The sequence below is a fragment of the Kogia breviceps genome, chromosome 2 (assembly GCF_026419965.1).
Source record: "Kogia breviceps isolate mKogBre1 chromosome 2, mKogBre1 haplotype 1, whole genome shotgun sequence".
In the NCBI taxonomy this organism is placed as follows: Eukaryota; Metazoa; Chordata; class Mammalia; order Artiodactyla; family Physeteridae; genus Kogia; species Kogia breviceps.
Window position 1 is genome coordinate 27,114,988 of NC_081311.1, and position 18,747 is coordinate 27,133,734.

An 18,747-nucleotide genomic window follows, 5' to 3' on the forward strand; every position below is an offset into this window, starting at 1 on the left:
CACTGGCCTGTGATAAGCCTGCGTTAGAGGCTGAGTTGACCTTTGCATCCCTAACCCCCTTCAAGCAGGGTGGGCACTGGTGGGGGCCAGAGAGACTGATACATGGGTGGAGAACAACAGAGAAAATAGGGGCTGACAGGGAGACCGAACATAGGACTCATACATACCCCGGCCAGTGCTGAGGGTAGGGGAAGGAGTGCTGAGAATCGGGGGCGGGGATTCCTCCTAGTGGAGCCTTTATGGCCCTGTTCCCTCCTCCACCCGCAAGACCCGGGGCTTCAGGTTTAGGGGGTAGTGTTGCCAGAGAGCTCGTCTCCCTCCCCGCACTTCTCAGCTCACCCTTTCACCGGGTGCCTCCCCCGAACTGCAAAGAGGAGGGGGCGGGGGTAGGGGGAGCCAATCCCGGCAGCGCCAAAGTGGGGAGGTGGCGGTGACAGCCGCGGGGAGGGGGCGGGAGGAGAGGCGGCTCGGCTCCAGCTCCGGGCTCTTCTCCGCTCCACTCTGCCTCCGGCTCTGCGCTCACCTACTGCCCAAGCCGCCCGCTCCTGCCCCAGGATCCCCAGGTGGGCCCTAGACCGCGGCGGTCCCCAGGCTCTTAGCCCAAGCGCTGACTCTCCAGCCCCCAACCCCCGGCAGCGCACTACGCCGCCAGGGGGCGCCGTGTGAGTTCTCTATCCCAGGCACCCGGCGCCCCCTCCCACGGCCCACGTTGGGACGGGAGGGGGGCGCCGGGGGCCATGCGGGGCCAGGGCCGTAAGGAGAGTTTGTCCGATTCCCGAGACCTGGACGGATCCTATGACCAGCTCACGGGTGAGTCAGTGGCTTGGGGGTCGGGAGAAGGAGGGTAGATTCCATCCCCCCAGACCCTGAAGCCCCTCTAACCCTTGCCAGGCCCTTACCCACACTCTGACCCATTCCCAGGTACCCTCCCGGCTTTTCTGGGCGGCAGGACACTGAGGTTCAAAGCCTTGGGTCCCGCGGGGGTCGGGGGTGGAGGAGTTGGGGGCAGAGCACGTGGGCAGGTGGGGAGAGGCAGCAGGTGTGGGCATGCATGACACAAGGCTAGGAGGGTGTCTATAGTGGGAGGTGTTACGTGCGAGAGCGCCTGTCATTCTTTGTGTCTGTGTGTATATATGTGTGTGCGCCTCCCACAGCTGGTTGCCATGTGCCCTGGGCTTGGTGACAGCCAGGGTGAGTGTGATTGCGTGTGATTGTGCAATTGTATGTCTTGTCAGATGTTTCAGTGAGGTTGTGTACGACCCTGATTGTACTAATGAAGTTGTTTTAACCAAGTATCTATGTTCTGTGTGCAACTCTGCTTTGAGTGTGTGATTTTCTGTATGAAGAGGCATGTGACTACCAGTTTGCGTCAGGTCTTCACTTTATGGTGGTATGTCTCTTTGTAAGACTTTATGACTGTGAACTTCCTGGGACAAGCATGTGTTAAAGTGGGTTGTGTTGTGTTGTAATTGTGAGACTGTGCGGGTTATATTGATGTTTGATACTGATTGTGTACTTTCATGTGGTGATGTCTGCAGTGGGGCTCTGTGAGTGTCTGTGGCATGTCTTACCCTTGCTGCCTCTCTGGCTTCCTGGGGCGAAGGGGGTCTTTAATGAACACCACTGCTTCCCCACGTTTTCCACAAATAGCCCGGGTAGACCCAAGGAAGGACTCTGGTGTCCATCTACCCAGCCTGGCTTCCAGGAGCATCACCAGCTCCTGTGGGGAGGCTTTGGTTAATGCCGGATCAGCCCCCCCCAAAGTATTTAGAGATCATTCTTACAACTGAAGCTCCTTCAACCCCCAACAACCCTCCCAGAACTTCACCCAAACCCAGAGGAAAACAAACCCTCTAGCCTCCCCTCCAGACCCAGAGATAGAAGCTCTAGGCCTGGGAGGTGCCATGTGGCCTCCCCTTCTAAGTATCCCCCCAAACCACTTTGCTGCTCAGGCATCCTCTCTCTCCCACACTGGGGAGGTATGTGAGACCATTACATCTGTGCCTGTGCATATTCCTGGGTTTGGTAGGCAGATCCACGTGTTTGTGTGGGTGACTGTGTCACCTTGTGTACATTTCCATATACGTGTGTTTCTGTCTCTCATTGTGCAGCCTGCCCAAGAACTCCAACAGAGAATGGGAGTAGGGAGACTGTCTCCCCTGTGTCTGAAACAAGCTGGGGAGGTGAAGGGAGGCCATGATCCTTGTCTGTCTTGAGGAGAGTGAGGTTAAGACTTGGGGATGAGGAGAGGACTAGGTTGTAACGCCTTGAAAAAGTGTCTCCCTAACACACCCTGGGGAGGTTCTCGTCCCTATGCCCAGACTCCCAGAAGGGGGAGCCCTTCCACTCAGGCAGGCCCCAGATGTGCCCTAGATGTGCCTCAGGCCTGGATGGATTCCAAAGGTCCAGGTGACTAGCTCTGCTTTAGACTGTTCTCACCAACTCAGGATCCTTGAGAGTAGTAAGGGCCCCAGCGCCCTCATTAGCACCACATTAATCAGTGTTTGCTTCCTGCTTTAACTGATTCTCCCGTTTAGTGGAATCATCTGCTCCCCACTTGGCTATTTGAATCAGAGATTGGGTGGAAGTGGGGAAGCCCTTGTACAGAAAGGTGCAGGAATAGAAGTGTGAATACCAGCTCTGTATGACTTTTGCTCTCTGGGCCTTATTTTTTTCATCTGTAAAATGGGAAATACTACTTCCCACCTGCCTGCCCCCCAAGGGAAATAGTTCAAATATTGACAAGCATCAAGAATCGTGTTACACGTCATCAGCATCCTTGCTGTAGATAGCTCCACACGCGATTTGGGAAGTAGAAATAAGACTACCAGGAGCTCTCCTTTAGAAGGAGGGCTTATCTTACAGCGGGAGATAAATGGGGTTGGGAAGCTGGTGTTAAGGCGGTGGGTGCTCGGAGACACCTGAGCTGAAGCCGGATGGGGAGTCGTTGTCCGCGGTGCTGAAGCGCTTGCAAGGCGGAAGTGCAGCAGGGCCAGCCAAATTCCCAGTGTTCCTTCGTTGTGCAGGCGGGATTCCTGGAAACGGACCTGGGGGTATTCTTTGGCTTCAGTCATCCCGGCCTATCAGGCTGACAGGGAGAGGGTACTAAAGTCATACCTCAGGTCATCCCGGGTTGCCCCAGCCTCTTTCCTTACCCACTCCCACCCCAGGCTCAAAACAAATCTGGGGGAGACTTTTAAGAGAAAACAATCTGAGCCCCACCCCGCCCCGCCCCGCGTCTAGCACCTCCGGGCCTGGCAGAATTTATTGGCAGTGCGGCGAGGAGGGAAAAGGCAGCGATCCGCTGCGGTCCTGTCCAAGCCGGAAGCAATGAAAGGACTGGAGAAGATGAGGAGAGAGTTGGGACCTGGCTGGCCAAGTCCTGAGCTCGGGTCCCGGCCTGGGATCTCCGGAGTTGCGTCCCTCCGGCCATAAATATCGTTCTCGGACTGGCGCGCCCCCGTGTGGTTTTAGAGGAGCCATGCTTGCGGAGCTGATTCCAGATGAGGATGTTGCCAAATCAAGTGGCAAGGTTCCATGGAGTTCAGGAGTGACTCTCGCCTCGTAAATGTAGTATTTTCAGCCAAAAATACGGGATCCCAGTTGGAGGAGTGGGATCCCCATAGGCTCTGTCAGAAGTTTAAAGGCGTTAGTGGGTCCTAGAAGGGTTTACTTTGGGTATAACCAGATAGGGATGAGTCCAGGGCCAGGACTGTGGGTAGGGGGGGCTCCTCCTCGATACATCTGGCTGACAATCGGCATATGAGGGGAGAGTGTGAACCCACCGGACCAGGACACAGGGACACAAAACAGTTACAAGAAAAAGATATTCAGAGCCAGAAGACAGAGACCGGTAGGGGCACGTCCCTGCCGCCCCTTTGTCACTCCAATACACTGGTCAGTTCCTCCTCTTCCCTCCTACTCTCGCGCCCATTGGTCCAGGAAGTATGGAAGTGTGGGGAGTTGCCATGACAACTAGGTCCTCTAACCCCTTCACATCTCTGTGTCAAAATGGGAAGAGGAGGGGTGTGACAGAGAATGAGGGGATGAAGCGGGGCAATGAAAGATAATGTTCATTCCCTCTCCAGCTCCTTTTTCAAAAACCGTGGGTAACCCCTTCCCCACCGGAAATTCAGAAAATATTCCCAGAGAAGGCTGTGAGGGAGAGTCCGTGCCGCCCCTCCACCCCGGCCCCGGCGCGCCGGAGTCTGGGAATTTGGGGGGTCGGGTGCTTCAGGCGCTGGGGCCAGGGTGAGTTCCCCTCGTGTGGCCAGGAGAAGACGGGAAGCGGAAAGAGGCTCTATTGCCTGAGATCCTGGTCCTATGGGTCCGGCCCTCCCGCGCCGCCCATGCAGGGCCCACTCCGCTGGGGGCGGAGATCAGAACGCCCCAGGCCTTGGGGGCGGAGCTTGACCTCTGTGCTCACCGCAGGACCATGAACAGATGCCCCCGCAGGTGCCGGAGCCCGTTGGGGCAGGCAGCGCGATCGCTCTACCAGCTGGTGACTGGGTCGCTGTCGCCAGGTATGAGGAAGGGAGGAAAGGGCTGGACCGCTCAAAAAGTAAGCGAAGTGGGATAGGAGGCTTACAGAGGTGGGGAGAGAAAGGGCCCCTCACAGAGATGGAAGGGGCAGGATCCTTCAAAGAAAAGAGTTTAAAGGGCAAGACTCCAACAGAAGTGGAGCTTGGGATAGGGTCCCTTAAAGAGAAGGTGAAGGACATAGGGGTCTTCAAAGAGGAAAGGAGAAGGGGCATCATGGTCCCTCACAATGGTGGAAGAGGGGGCAGGGCTCCTTACTGAGAGCAGAGGTGGGGGCGTCAAGAAGATGGATGTAAGGGGCAAGGCCCCTCACAGGGATGAAGGGAGGAAGCTTGCAGCAGAGCAGGGAAAAGGCAAAGCTCTTTACCGAATTGCTTAGTTTAATGGAATCTTAAGATGATTAGGGGCAGTGTGCAGAAGGAAAAAATCCTAAGGTGGGACTGGACCAACATGAACTCAGCTAGTGAGTTTATGCATGATGGATGGATAGACTTGTGTGGCATAAGGATTGTATGTCACCATTTTGTCTATCTCTGGGAGTCTGTATTAAGGGGGTTTGTGCCTCAATGGGGTTGTGATCACTGGGGCTGTGCACCCCTAGGGTTACGTATCCCTGGAATTCTGTGACACTAAGACTGCATGTACCTGGAGTTCTGTGCTTTAGAGTTGGGTTGGGGGTTCCTGAGTCACACTAAGTTAGCTGTATAGACTTCATAAGGTTGTACCTTGATGTGGGATTTGTGCAATTTATGACATGGATTGTGGGTATCATATCATGGCACTGCTGAGATTATGCACACCTCCACTTGGGTTTCCTTAGAGCTGCCTGGGCAGGGCCCAGAGAACCTAGCATCTCCTCCCCACCTGATCTGGGGAGACCAAAACATCCTAGCCTGGTGGCATTCTGGGATCTGTAGTTCTCTGGCTCTCTGCACAGTATCCCCTTGAGCCCCTGGAGCATAAGCAGGCCTCTCCTTACAATGTGCTCCCAGAAGGAGAGGAGATGGGGCTGAGCCAAAGCCATGCTTGGTTGTCTTCTCTTGGGAAGCATGTGTCCTCCAAGCCCCCAGCTTGGGCCTGTCTCAAGTGACAGATGGCTGGAGTCAGGCGGGGCCAGCTCTCAATCATAGCAGGCATGACTTCCAGGCCCTAAAATAGCCCCAGGGCCTAGGGAGGTCATTAATTACCTGATGCAGCCTGGGGCTGCTCTGTCTTCTGGCCTGGCTGGGGATGGAGTGGGGCTGGAGGACTGACAGAAGGGTCTTTACTGGTTGGGTTCTTCACTAGGGGAGCAAGGGCAGATGGGAAAGTGGGACAGTTACATACTATGGGCCCCCTTCATTAGGCAGTATTTCTCTGGGTTTGAACTTCGGGAGGTAAATAACTAAATGATAGGTGTATCTCCATGGTGAGATTTGAGGGATCTAAGGGAGGGCTCATCTAATGCTTCAAGATAGTTTTCCCTTCAGCCCTCACTCTTCCTGAAGTGTTTTCATTAAGACTTCACTCCTCTGGGTGAAGAGCAAAGTGGCACAGGGATGCTTGGGGAGGACAGACCTGGGCAACTTTCTCACAGAGCCCAGAGACTTGAGAGGTCTCTGAGTGAGGGGGAAGAGAGAGCCTGAAAAACAACTTGCTCTTTCACTTCTATCAGATCCTTTCACCAGAGGCCTGGTTGATTTAGGACCTTGAGTCCTGTGAAGCTGGGTCAAGGTCTCTGAAGGTTGAGGGTGAGGGTGAGAGAAGGAAGAGGAGGGTCTGCAGACAGGGCAACCGGCTAAACGGTTGTCAATCTGTCCATCTGTGAATCAGTAGCAGAGAGCAAGGAGGTGATGCTGTGCTGCCTCTTTCCAATCAAATAGCCTGGCTTGGCATTCAAGGCTCCATGGAATCTGCCCCTTTCTGGTCTTATCACTCATAGCTCCCCCAATACGAACTAAGCTGCAGTCACTCAGGATTCCTTGACACCTCCACATACGTTGGAGAGGCAGCCTGAGGGAGCTGGCAGATCACTGGTTCTGGTTCAAGTCTCCATCTATCCTTTATCATCTGTGTTATCTTGGGACAATCACTTCTCTGAGCTTCAGTTCCTTCATCTGCAAAATGGGTATACTGCTACTCAATCTGACAATTTCAGCTGTAAACACAGGAATAATAGACCCTACCCCTCAGGTCTATTATGAGGACTAAATGAGATAACATGTGTAAAGTATCAAGGACACAAAACATGCTCAATAAATGTTGGTCCCTCTGTTAAGGCAGACTGTTGACATTTTAGCCATCCTTTAAGAACCAGCTCAAAAAATATCCTCTCCAGGTTTTTCCTGGGCTCCCAGTTAGAAGACTAGAGCTCATTTCATGGCCTGCTTTGAACAGTTCCTACCACATAGTAGGCACACAACAAATATTTTTTGAATGAGTAGATACCTTATAGTTCTGTCAGTGGGCTGTCTCTCCCTGCCCAGGAGAGCCAGAACCCTGTTTTGTTCACCTTTGTTCCACAGGCACCAGCTCAGAGCCTGGCATTTAATTTGTATAGGTCCAATTTTTTAACATCTTTGCCATCTAGGAGCTTGGAATCTACTTGAGGAAACAGGACTGATCCAGAAGACCTGAGTTCAAATTTGCAACATCTCCTCTTAGCTAGGTGACCTTGAGCAAGTTCCTTTACCTTTCTGGGCCTCATTTACCTCATCTGTGAAATGGGCACAATACTATTCACTCTGCCTACCTCATGGGGTTGTCATGAGAAGACATGGAAATAACAATGTTTGTGGAAATGCTTTGTAAATTGCTAAGATATGTAAGGGGGGAGTATAATATTATTAATAGTGGCAGTAATCAATTATAAGCAATTACTCTGTGCTAGGAATTATTTTAACAGCTTTCCGGGTATTCATTTAGGAGGGCCTAGCAACCATATGAGGTAGGAAACTGAGGCACACAGAGATTAAGAACTTTCCCAGTTAATTCCAAGGGGCAGAGCTGGGATTTGAACCCAGGGAGTCTGGCACCCTGGCCCACACTGTTACCTACCATGCTACGCTGCCTCCTTTTACTGTTCCCACTGATAACATTACAGACTTAGGTGCTGAGTTTTGAGGGCCCAATGGGCTACCATAGAATTTCAGGTAGCTGGGAGCCTGCTGAGGGCTGGAGGCTCTGAAGGGAAGGGAATTTAAGCTGTCTCTAAAGGACAGGTAAGAACTGTAGGATAGGAGAGCAAAAGGGAGTTCATTCCAGGCAGAGGGAATAGCAGGAGCAAAGCCACAGAGATAGCACTGAGTTTGGTGTGTTTGGGGGAGAGTGAGGAGGCTAAACTGGCTCAAAAAAGGGATCTGCCGATGAGGGTGGGGGAAGGGTATTAAATGCCAGGCATGGATTTTGGACAGTGAGAGGGAGATGCTTGCTCATTTCATCTGTAAACCTGTAACCTCCAAAGGTGTGAGAAACCAAAAACAGTCCCTGAGTTGACTTCTTCCTGGGGGAGGGAGGGGGGACAAGCAGAGGACCACGCCTGCCGGAGGCATACCCTCCTTCCAAGGATGTTGGAAGGGTTGGTGCAGAGGGAAGGGGAAAGATACGGTGTGAGATGGATGCCTGACCCCCCAGTGGTGGCCATGTAGAACTGCAGATCCGTGAACCTCAAATGAAGCAGTAGGGACTAGCGCCCATCCCCACCCCCACCCCACAATTGAGGCTGAAACACATCCCAGAGATGGACGAGGTGGCAAGGGTCCCTTGGGTTAATCCCCCTAAACTGGGCCTCCTGTGTGGGCAAGCTGTCTATGAAAGGAGCCAGTGTAGCGTGGTGGTTTAGAGTGCAGGCTGAGTCAGGCTGGGTTAAAATTGAGCTCTGACACTTATTGATCTTGGAGATTTTCTTAAGCTCCTTTTGTCTAGTTTTCCCACCCGTAATGTGGGGATAACAGTACTTCCTTCATAGGTTTATTGTGAAAATTCAATGTGATAATGTCTGTAAGCACATAGCACATTATCTAGCACATACTGAGTGCTCAATCCCTAGCCAGCTGTGGCAGTAACCCAGAGGCTCTTATCTTCTGGCTCCCTGGTTCTGCAAGCCTCTCCCCACCCCACTACAGACACCACCATCCTTGATGGCCGCCATCACCACCACCTTGAGGGAGACCGGAAGATGGGGGAGGGGCTCCAGGAATACACCGGGGCTGTGTGGCTCCCTTGGAATGTTCAGATTTCCCTCCTACTCTGGGTTTCTCCATCAGCTCAGTAAAGATTCCCAAAGAACAGGGAGGGTTTTGGCAGCTCCTGGGTGAGGCCCCTGCCAGGAGGAAAGGAAGAGCACATCCCTCCTCTCCCAAGGAGCTTGATTCTCTGGGTCCCAAAGGCAGCTGCAATAAGTCCCCTCCCCAGAGGGTCATGATAGGGCTAAAAGCAGCTGTTTTCCTGCCCAGGCTACTGGACCTAATCCTCCCTCCCTTTGGCCTCAGTTTCCCTGTGGCCTGTGGGAGGAGATTGCTTCCTGCCTCTCAGTCTCCATGGCAACCACAATTGATGGTGGTGGTGTCCTCCTGACTGGAGAGGTCACCACCTTCTCCTCCCTTATATTCTCATACACTTTCATGCAGATACAATTATACAACCACCATAGACCCATACTCCTAATTATATGACACATCCATACTACCAATCTTCAGACCCATATGCCACAACTCTGCTAAAATACAGATACCTCACATCACATATACACTGAGAAATACTCCAATACACTCTCACACACACACCCCACAGACACCCAGGTTACATACCCATATACACCACACACACCCCTAAGACAGGTACACAGTCATGTGTAAACACACACACAGACACACATAAGAGGAGGTACACATACTGTCCATACACATACAGGAATATACACAAAAGAAAACACTCAGACACCTATAGCATATTCTGACCCACACATCTATTACTTATGCATGTGCAGCTCCTAGTTACACACACACACACACACACACACACACACCCTGCCCTTCCCTCTAAGCACAGGTCTTCCCTCTGCCCCCTCTCTTTGGCACAGAGTAGCCACAGGGTGTCTGAGGGAAGCTGTCTCAGGGGCAGAGGCAGGGTACTGCCCCCCTTCTCTGGTCTGGCCTGGCCCATAGCCTTCACACCAAAAGCTCCGAGGAGATACCAATCCATAGGCAGAAGTGGCCCTGTGAAGAGGAAGAGGCTGTGGCTTGGAGGCTGTGGCTGGGAGGCCTGTGGGGAGGTGGGGGGAGGGGGGGAGGGACGAGATCAGGGAGCAAGAGGGGGAGGGAGACTGTGGGCAGTCCTACTCAGGCTGGGGAGCTTGAGGGGGAGGAAGTGTGAGTAGGGAGGGCCAGCCTCGGCCTGTGGGGCCATGCCCCCGGCCCACCATGAACCTGGAAGGGCTGGAGATGGTCGCTGTGCTTGTGGTCCTTGCCCTGTTTGTCCAAGTCCTGGAGCCGTTTGGCCTCTTTGAGCCTGTCTCCTTGGAAGGTAACCCAGGTGTCTGGGCATGTCTGGCCTGCTGGCTAGAAGGACAGTGGCCCTCAGGGTTGGGGAGAAGATTACTCTGACTTTATGACTGGGGTGAGGGCTGCAGGGGTAAGCAGGTTAGTGATGGGATGGGGCATCTGGGGGAGGGGAGGAGAGGAGTTGGGGGAACAGGACATCTGGGAGAGGCAAAGAGGGGGACTCAAGGAGTGGATTTCGGGGAGGTGAGGAGGGAATCTGGGGGATTGGGTGTCTGAGGGAGGTGAAGAGAGAGGGCCAGGAGCCAGGGAGGTGGTGAGGGGGCACAGCATGGGGAGACTTTGATTGAGGATAAGGGGAAACTGGGGGGAATGAGGAAAAGTCTGGAGACAGGCAGGGGTATCTGGAATAGAGGAAGGAGGTTCCAGGGGTCCTGAGATAACACCAGACTTCTGGGGAGTCCCTTTTGGGGCCAGGGACCCACAACGGCTCTGAAGATGTGTGTGACTCTCCATACCTCCATCCTGCAGGAGTGGGTTACAGGGTGTGTGTGGACTCAGTGTGTGAGAGATACAGGGGGTGTGGCTGTGTGTTCACGTGTGTGAGAAAGGACAAAATGTATGACTACTTGAGCCTGTGTATGTGACAGGGGTGTGATTTAATGTGTCTGAGTGACAGAGTGTGTCGCTTTATGAGATGGCAGATGTGACTGTGCCTGAGGGGCACGGAGTGTGTGGCTGAGCCTCTTTGGGCATCTGATTGTGTGTGTGGCTATTCCCAGAGTTCCCTGATGATATACCAGCTCCATACCCAAGGCTAGGGATGGGGTGGGTTCTGGAGGGACAGGAGTGGGATCACTGTGAATGAGACATTCATAGACAAATCTGGTAGGAGAGTGAGGGGTGGATCAGATCAGGGACCCTGCCTCCCAAGCTGCCTTGCCTCTCCCAGGTCCTCTCAGGATCTAAGGACAGAATGGGCTCCAGAGTCTAGACATAGCAGGAAGGCAATTCTCCACCCAACCCCAAAGTCAGGTGGGGAGAGTGATACTGGAGGTAGAGAGGGGAACATGTTCTGCCTCCCCAGGGAGTGTTAACCTCTCCCTCTTCTTCATGCCGAGACCTGTGCAGCTCCATAGCATGGCTACAGGAAAACAGGCAAGAACCATGATAAGAGGACTGCAGGGTAGACACCTGGGAGAACTGAAAAAATGTGAAAGGAGCTAGGGAAGAAGGTCCGTGAATTGCCTGCTCCAGGATTCCATAAGAGCAGAAAACTCCTAGTCTACCCTCCATCCTCTGCTGCATTTATTGGGGTGGGTCACAGGGATTGGTCCTAGATGAACTGGGATTCATCCAGTCCTGAAAATATGAAGTCAGTCGGGCTTTAACTCTCCATCCCCTTTAGACTATTGGTGAGAAGGGGGGGAGGCATCCTGTCTGCTGAAGGCACCCCCTTTCTCTTCCCACCTTCAGAGGAGCCTAGAGGAGACTGAGTCCCTGGAGCAGGCAGGGGACCAGATGGGGGGATGTGTGAAGAGGGGGAGGTTGGGAGAGGTGGGGGGAGCCATCCCCCAGTCCAGAGGCTTCTACACCACCAGAGGCCCCAGGCACAATCGGCTTCGGGAAAGCAAAGTCCAGGCTAATGGAGCCCTGGGCCAGAGGCCAGGCCGCCATCAATCCCTCACCCAGCTTACTGCCTCCCTCCCACCTCTCCATAGCTCCTGGGGAGAGAGGACAAATGGGAGGGAGAGGAGGCGCTGACTTCAAGCAGTTCCTTCCTGGGAGCACAGCATCTTCCTGAGGGTGGAGCCGGCTTGGGAGGCAGGGCCTGCAAGGGAGCTGGGGTGCCAATCTACAACTAAAGGAAATTGGGCCCCTCCAGGAATGGACTGAGGCCAGCTTCAGTCAGTATGCCAGGTCCAGTGAGCTCTGGCCCTGGAGTCTGGAGGTGGGTGCAGCCAGGAGACAGACACACAACAGGAACTTGGAGGGTCTCCGTGGGATACAATTAGAGCTGTAGGACACATGTGTAAATAAGAGGAAGTGAGGGGAACTGTGATCAGTGGGCTCTGGGTAGTCCCACATTACAACAAAATACTCATCTCCAAGGTCTGTCATTGCCTCAAAGTTTGCTATCATTTCACCTTCAAAGAGTAAGCCATACTGGAAAAGAGTGGAAAGGGACACACTTTTAGGGTGGATGAGTTCTCTGAGAACTCTGTTCTGCTGGCGGGAAGATTCTAGGTGTCTTGGAATGAGGGGTTATAGGCAAGAAAGGTGGGGGTGTATCCAGGGAAAATGCAGGTTCTGTGAGTGAGGTGCAGACTTAGGTACTGGGTGCCATGGGCACCTAGGTCACAATATGATATGGGCATGTGTGTGGTGACCTTGATATGTCACGGTGACCACACTGTGATGTGATGTCCCAGGGTCATTGTGTGTTCTTGTGTGGTTTGATCATGCTGTGTGTAAGATGGCCTGTATGGTTCCTAATGTATGTCTGTCATGTTTTTCCCAGGTCAGTCCCATTTGTATATGTTTGTATTAAGAAGTACTAGGTCAAAGTGTGTATGTCTCTGTGTGTGTGTGTGTGTGTGTGTGTGTGTGCATGTGTTGGGAGGCCACTGGGTATGAATGAGGTACTAGGTATCAAACGGTCCTTGTGTGGCATCCATCACTCTGATTTATCATACTATGTATACACACCTGTCACTGTGTGTGTGAGAGAGGCAGGCAGCCACCGGGTTGGACATCACCCTCAGAGGTCCAGCTGTAGCACTGGAGCCAAGGACACTGTGTCAACAAAGACTGAGACCAATGCTACTTCTACCCACCCCCCACACCGGCCACCTCGCTGTTCCCATCTGTGTCCCTTTATACAAGGTGCCGAGCCAGCTTGGTGGACTTTCTATGCCTGTGAAACCCACTGGACTCCCCTAACCGGCCCCAGCTACTCTCACCATTACCCACTCCCCATTTTCCCCCAACACCCTCCCCCAGCCGGGGTTGATTTGTGATGGTGGGGAGGGTACAGGGAACAGAGGGACAGTGGGGTTAATGTACATTCCTGGGGTCTTCTCTCTTCCCAGGCCACCCTCCAGGGCCCACTAAAAAAGCGCTGAAGCAGCGGTTCCTCAAGCTGCTGCCTTGCTGCGGGCCCCAAGCCCTGCCCTCAGTCAGTGAAAGCAAGTGCCTCTCCTGTGCTTCCGGGGGTGGGGCCCGTATGTATCGGGGTGTGACCGGTGTGAGGGAGCCGGCCTGCGTGAGTGTGTGTGGGCGTGACCAATGTGGCGGAGGTGGGCTGGGCACTGGCTGACCAGGAGTGTGAGGGGGCGTAGGTACGCAGCGCAGAGAGGAATGTGTGGGCGTGGTCAGTTTGGAGGCGGGACCTGAGTGTGTGGGCCATCTGGGTGTGCGAAATGGGCAGAATCTGGGTGTTTGGGCGTGGTCAGTGTGACAGGCTGAGGCCACTCTGAGCCTGTGTGAGTGTGGCCAGCGTGGCAGGGGTGGGACCAGGCGGCTGTGAGGGTCTGTGCGTGGTTTAGCTGGGGTTAGTGTCTGGACGCCTTCCCCGCCCCTGGGCATGTTTTGGGCCTTGAGATGTAGGTCACCTGTGCCTTGACTAGATGGATGCAAGTGTAATGATGGAGCCCGCCTTCCTCCAGATGCCAGGATACTTGAGTTTCCTAGTACCAGCCTGGTCCCCAGTTGAGTGACCTCGCTTTGTCTGTAGGCCTCAGTTTCCTCATTTGGGCTTTGCCCACCTCACAGGATTATACATACTGCATCTTTGCAAGCTATAAAGGCCCTGTTTGTACTCATTATTTGAGAAGGTCGTTGTGTTTGATTCTGCTGGGTCCCACAATGGGGGTCGATTCGGAAAAAGGGCAGGGGGATGTGCGCGGGATCCGATTTGTGTGTGTCTGTGCTCATTCGTTATGTGTGCCTCTGTGCGCGTGGGGGGCTGGGGTGTGTGCACTGTAACACGCAGGTCTGTGCGATTTGCTGTGAGTGAGGGGCGAGGTGTGTGCAGCTGGCCGGGTCCTCCGCTTTCTCGGTGACAGTTCGCTCCCTTCAGCATTAGCCGCCCCAGCCTCCCTCCGCCCCCACAGACCCCGCCCGCTGGACCCAGGTGACTTACTCTCCTGGTGGGGGCGGGGGCGGGGGACTTCGGGAGCCTGGGGGGGGGCACCTGCCTGGGGACTGGATGTTGGGAACAGGGGCGGGGCTGATATGGGGCCAGGGGTGGTGGCCTTCTCTAAGGCACACCAGGGGTGTGGCAGGAGTGGGGTGTGGAGGGGGCTTGGCTGGAGCTGGGCGGGGCATGGCTCCGGCATGGCTGGGATAGGCGGGGCTTGGCTGGAGGGAAGGATCTGGGCGGGGCAAGGGTGAGACTGGGCGGATCTGAGTTGGTAAGGGGAGGCCTAGAGCTCGAACCCTCAGAAGCCCCCTCTCCAACCCAATTTTCCTACTCCTGGCCTTCTGGGACGAAGACGTGGGTGGGGGCCTTCCCCTCCAACCAGGGATCAAGGGCCCAGGGGCCAGCGCTGACTCAGACCCCGGGCTCTGGGGCCAGGCCTGGCCTTGGGCTGGGCCCGCTGATATACCTCGAAGCCGACCAGCATCTTCTTTCCTTGCCTTGATGTCCTTGGCTCTGGGTCCGGGGAACTGGCAGGCTGGTCTCCGGCGTCGGATATGGGGGGATGGATGGTTCAGTGATTCTGAAAAGGGGTCGTGGGGGACAGGCCTGAGGCGCGGCTGTCCCCCCCAACCGCCCCCACCCCGCAGACAGCGTGGAGGATGAGTTTGAACTGTCCACCGTGTGTCACCGGCCTGAGGGTCTGGAGCAGCTGCAGGAGCAAACCAAGTTCACGCGCAAGGAGCTGCAGGTCCTGTACCGGGGTTTCAAAAACGTGAGTGCAAAGCTGAACCAAACTGGGGAGGGGCAGGGCCTATCCAGGACTTTTCTGAAAGGTTGGCCTGGAGGCTTTGAGGAGTGACAGGGGAGGTGAGGAGAAGGGACAGCTCCCCTTCCACCACAGACTGAACTTCTAGATAGGGGTTCCTGCTGGTTTGAGAAGGGGCGGAGCCTGTAGATTGGTCTGTCAGTTCTGTGTTTTTTTATTTGTGCGCTTGGGAGAAGTCTTTCCTCCAGGAGAAGAGCTACATGGTGAGCCCCCTGGAGACACAAAGATTTCCCCTCTGTCTGGGACTCTCTGGACAGGGAGGGTTGGGTGGGAACGTGGGGGGGGGGGCGGTGAGTGGAAGGGGGTTTTGTCTCTTCCTTCAGTCTGGTTTCCTTCCCTACGCTACCCCCAGGAATGTCCCAGCGGAATTGTCAATGAGGAGAACTTCAAGCAGATTTACTCCCAGTTCTTTCCTCAAGGAGGTGAGGGGACAAGTCTTGAGAGGAAGCAGCTGTCCATCTCTAGGCTGACTTGGGGAGAGGGCTGGAAAAGCCATGTGAATGGGGTTTGAGGAGCCCCATAGAGGTAGGGAGGTAGGAAGTCCTCTCCTGTCTGGAAACCAAGCTTACTCATCCACACTTATCCTGCAGACTCCAGCACATATGCCACTTTTCTCTTCAATGCCTTTGACACCAACCATGATGGCTCAGTCAGTTTTGAGGTGAGCTGGAGACTGTGGGCCAGGGAAGCATGCTTCCTGGGGCTTCAGGGCCAGGCCAAACCCAGAGAGAGGGTTGGGTGAAAGGTATCAGAAGACCCATTTTCCCCTGCCTCCTTCCTAGGACTTTGTGGCTGGTTTGTCAGTGATTCTTCGGGGAACCACAGATGACAGGCTGAACTGGGCCTTCAACCTGTATGACCTCAACAAGGATGGCTGCATCACCAAGGAGGTACAAGGCAACTGAACAGCTGGAGGGGTTGTATGTGTGTGGGGAGGTGTAAAGGGCCCATAGGAGGGAAATGTGACCCACATATACATCACCAGCAAGGGGTGGGGTCTGCCCTAGGCTCTAGGCCTTCTAGTTTGGAGGTTGGAGGCTCTGAGGAGGGTTCCTCTTCTCTCTCCGCCTAACAGGAAATGCTTGATATCATGAAGTCCATCTATGACATGATGGGCAAGTATACGCATCCTGCACTCCGAGAGGAGGCCCCAAGGGAACACGTGGAGAGCTTCTTCCAGGTGCCTGGGACTGGGTAGGCTGGGTTTTAGAGTGAAGGGAAGGAGGTGAGGTCCCAGAAGGGAACTTACCCGAGTTCTGCCTGCCTCTCTCCTGTCATCCCTTCTGTTTTCCCTACCTGACTACTTTTTTGCAGAAGATGGACAGGAACAAAGATGGCGTGGTGACTATTGAGGAATTCATTGAATCTTGTCAAAAGGTACAGGGCCCTGCCCTCTACATTTCCCTGGTCTGGACTCAGGGCCTGATTCAATGATGTAAGAGAAGGCTCCTTTGGGCAGAGTACTATTTCCCTAACTCACCGCCACCTCTGAATCTTTTCCTTCATAACTTGGGGAGGCCTGTCCCTTCCCCACCCCTCTGGGTGTCTCCTTCCTCACTGCCTCTCTCTGTCTCTGAACGTCCCCATTTCTGAGTCAGTGTCTTTCTCCCTGTCTCTGATAAGCTCTTTTTCTTTTTCTCCAATCTGCCTCTCTCCCACCATGGCTACAGGACGAGAACATCATGAGGTCCATGCAGCTCTTTGACAATGTCATCTAGCTCCCCAGGAGAGGGGGACAGTTGTCCTGGGGGGACCATGCTGTAGCCCTAGTCCAGGTGGACCTCACCCTTCTCTTCCCAGCTCTGTCTTCATCCTAGCTCTACCCTGGGGGCTATAGGAATCCAAGAGCCTGGGGATTTAGTGGTCCAGATTGCTGGAGCTGAGGGAGCTATAGAGTGGGCAGAGTGTATCTGTGGGGTGTTCCCAACTCCCAACAGCTCCCCCTTCCTGCCTGAAACTTAGTGGTGAGGGTGCCCCTGCTATAGGAATTGAGTGGTCCTCCCCCGTATACCCCCACTTGAGAAACCACAATGCTAGACAAAATGTTTCCTGCTATGGTGCTTCCCCCATCCCTGATCTCATAACCATTTCCCCTAAGACTCCCTTATCTGAAAGGCTGTTCTGTCCTTGGCACTGACTGGCCTTTCAGACCAGGGCCTTTGAGAGCCCTGTAGGAGGTGGACAAAAATGTAGAGGGAGTAATCTTGGGCCTGAGCCAGTGCTTGGGTCCTAGGAGGTAGCTGGGGTAGAGAACAGAAGGGCCTGGGGATTGTCAGTGAGAGCATGCTAGGCTATACCTTTGAGCTCTACAGGTCTGCCATTCCAAGCTGTCAGACTATGAATTTCCAGCCTCTTCAGAAGACCTTGTTTCCTTGGAAATACCCCAGAAAATTTCCAAGTATCCCAGGAGAGTCTGGGATCCTGGTGTTTGGCTCATCCCTGGAATTCCCTCCTCTCCTCCCTTCCTGTTTGTGTAGTGGTGGTGGCAGCAGGGGGAAGATAGGTGGGAGCTGTCTTGGCTGATACCTGCCAAAGTTTCAGCCTACCCTCTCTGATGGCTACAACTTAAGTTTTCATTTGCCATTTCCTCTAGACTTGGAGGCACAGAGTAAGTCAGGGACCACACAGTGGACGCCTTAGAAGAAAAAGGAAGGAAGGAGGCAGGCGTAGATTTGAACCCAGTGTGGGGGCATTTATTAGACTTTGTGGTATACTCAGGCTCTATTCCTGCCCCCCGGCATAGCCTCCTAATTGCCCACCCAGAGTCTCCTCTTGCTCTATTCAATCTACCCAGAGATGCCCCTGAGCACACCTTGAAGGCAGGGACCATAGGACCCAGGTCCCACCTCACTGTCAGCACCCCTGCCGTGCCGCCACCCCTTAATATATCTGCTTGTCCCATTTAGCTCACTCTCCCAGTCATCTGTGATCTGAGGGGGAGGGTCCGCAAGGAGCCCCCTTTCGTATCAGAACACTGTTGACTGCTTTGCATTTTTGGTTCCTCTGTAATTTTTGTAAAATAAGAAGTACACCAGATCCAATAAAACACAATGGCTATGCACAGGCTCTGTCTCTGCCTTTTTGTCTCTCCTACCTCGCACATAACTCACAACCCATAATTCATACAGCCTTTTGGATTCCAGAGAAAATGCTTCCTTTCCTATAGTATGGCCAACCCTTGGCAGGAGATCAAGACACAGGTTCTGGAAGGGTTGGAAACCTACTGGACCTCAGAGAGGCCCCCAAATCTCCCTCCCACATCCTTAGAGGAGACAAGGAAGAGAAAGTGATTGATGTCCCGAAGACTATGCCAAGTAAGCTGTCTTTTGGCTAAACATTCTTACAAGTCCAATCCAGAATTTCTAATTTACAGACATCTTAGTCAATTTCAAAGTGCTTTCTTTTGAGAGGGGAATTCCCTTTAGTTTCTAATGAAAGTTCCTTTGTATAAACATCCCAACCTTGCCTCTAGTGTGGAGGTGCATTTGTGTCTGTACTGCAGCCAAGAGTGATGGGGGAGCAGATAAAATGGACCCAGGGCAGGTCACCGTGGAGCAGGTGACACAAAGGGTAATAGAAACTTCCTGTGCGGGGTAGGAACCTTTCTTTGTTCTGCTCCTGTAGAGGGGCGTAAGTTCCTCCCATCCTTTCTCTAGGGCACCATTATGTGGTGATTAAGCTTCACTATCCATAGGAGGGGGATCAGGCCTTCTCTTCCAACACTGTACATGTTGACAAGGTAAAGGGAAGGATATGGGTGT

At 53.7% G+C, this 18,747-nt stretch overlaps 1 protein-coding gene across 5 annotated transcripts; it reads left to right on the forward strand.

The window, feature by feature from the left end:
* The first annotated feature begins 181 nt into the window (after positions 1-181).
* On the forward strand, positions 182-18,047 carry KCNIP2 (potassium voltage-gated channel interacting protein 2). 5 transcript variants are annotated; one of them, XM_059054156.2, is made up of 10 exons: positions 293-810; positions 13,109-13,204; positions 14,098-14,151; positions 14,808-14,932; positions 15,339-15,408; positions 15,577-15,647; positions 15,769-15,876; positions 16,062-16,166; positions 16,301-16,363; positions 16,657-18,047. In XM_059054156.2, exons 1-10 carry the CDS (start codon positions 738-740, stop codon positions 16,702-16,704), a joined length of 813 nt encoding a protein of 270 aa, XP_058910139.1. In that variant the 5' UTR covers positions 293-737; the 3' UTR covers positions 16,705-18,047. The 5 variants fall into 5 exon arrangements, with proteins under 5 accessions (XP_058910141.1, XP_058910139.1, XP_058910138.1 ...); XM_059054155.2 differs by lacking the exon at positions 16,657-18,047 and having other exon boundaries at positions 434-810; positions 16,301-16,501; XM_059054158.2 differs by lacking the exons at positions 13,109-13,204; positions 14,098-14,151 and having other exon boundaries at positions 182-810.
* The last annotated feature ends 700 nt before the right edge of the window (positions 18,048-18,747 follow it).

Coding starts and splice junctions, on each gene's coding strand:
- KCNIP2 (XM_059054155.2), top strand. CDS start 738: ATGCGGGGCCAGGGCCGTAAGGAGAGTTTGTCCGATTCCCGAGACCTG. Junction 811..13,108: donor ATCCTATGACCAGCTCACGG/GTGAGTCAGTGG, acceptor CTCTCTTCCCAG/GCCACCCTCCAGGGCCCACT. Junction 15,409..15,576: donor CCAGTTCTTTCCTCAAGGAG/GTGAGGGGACAA, acceptor CTTATCCTGCAG/ACTCCAGCACATATGCCACT.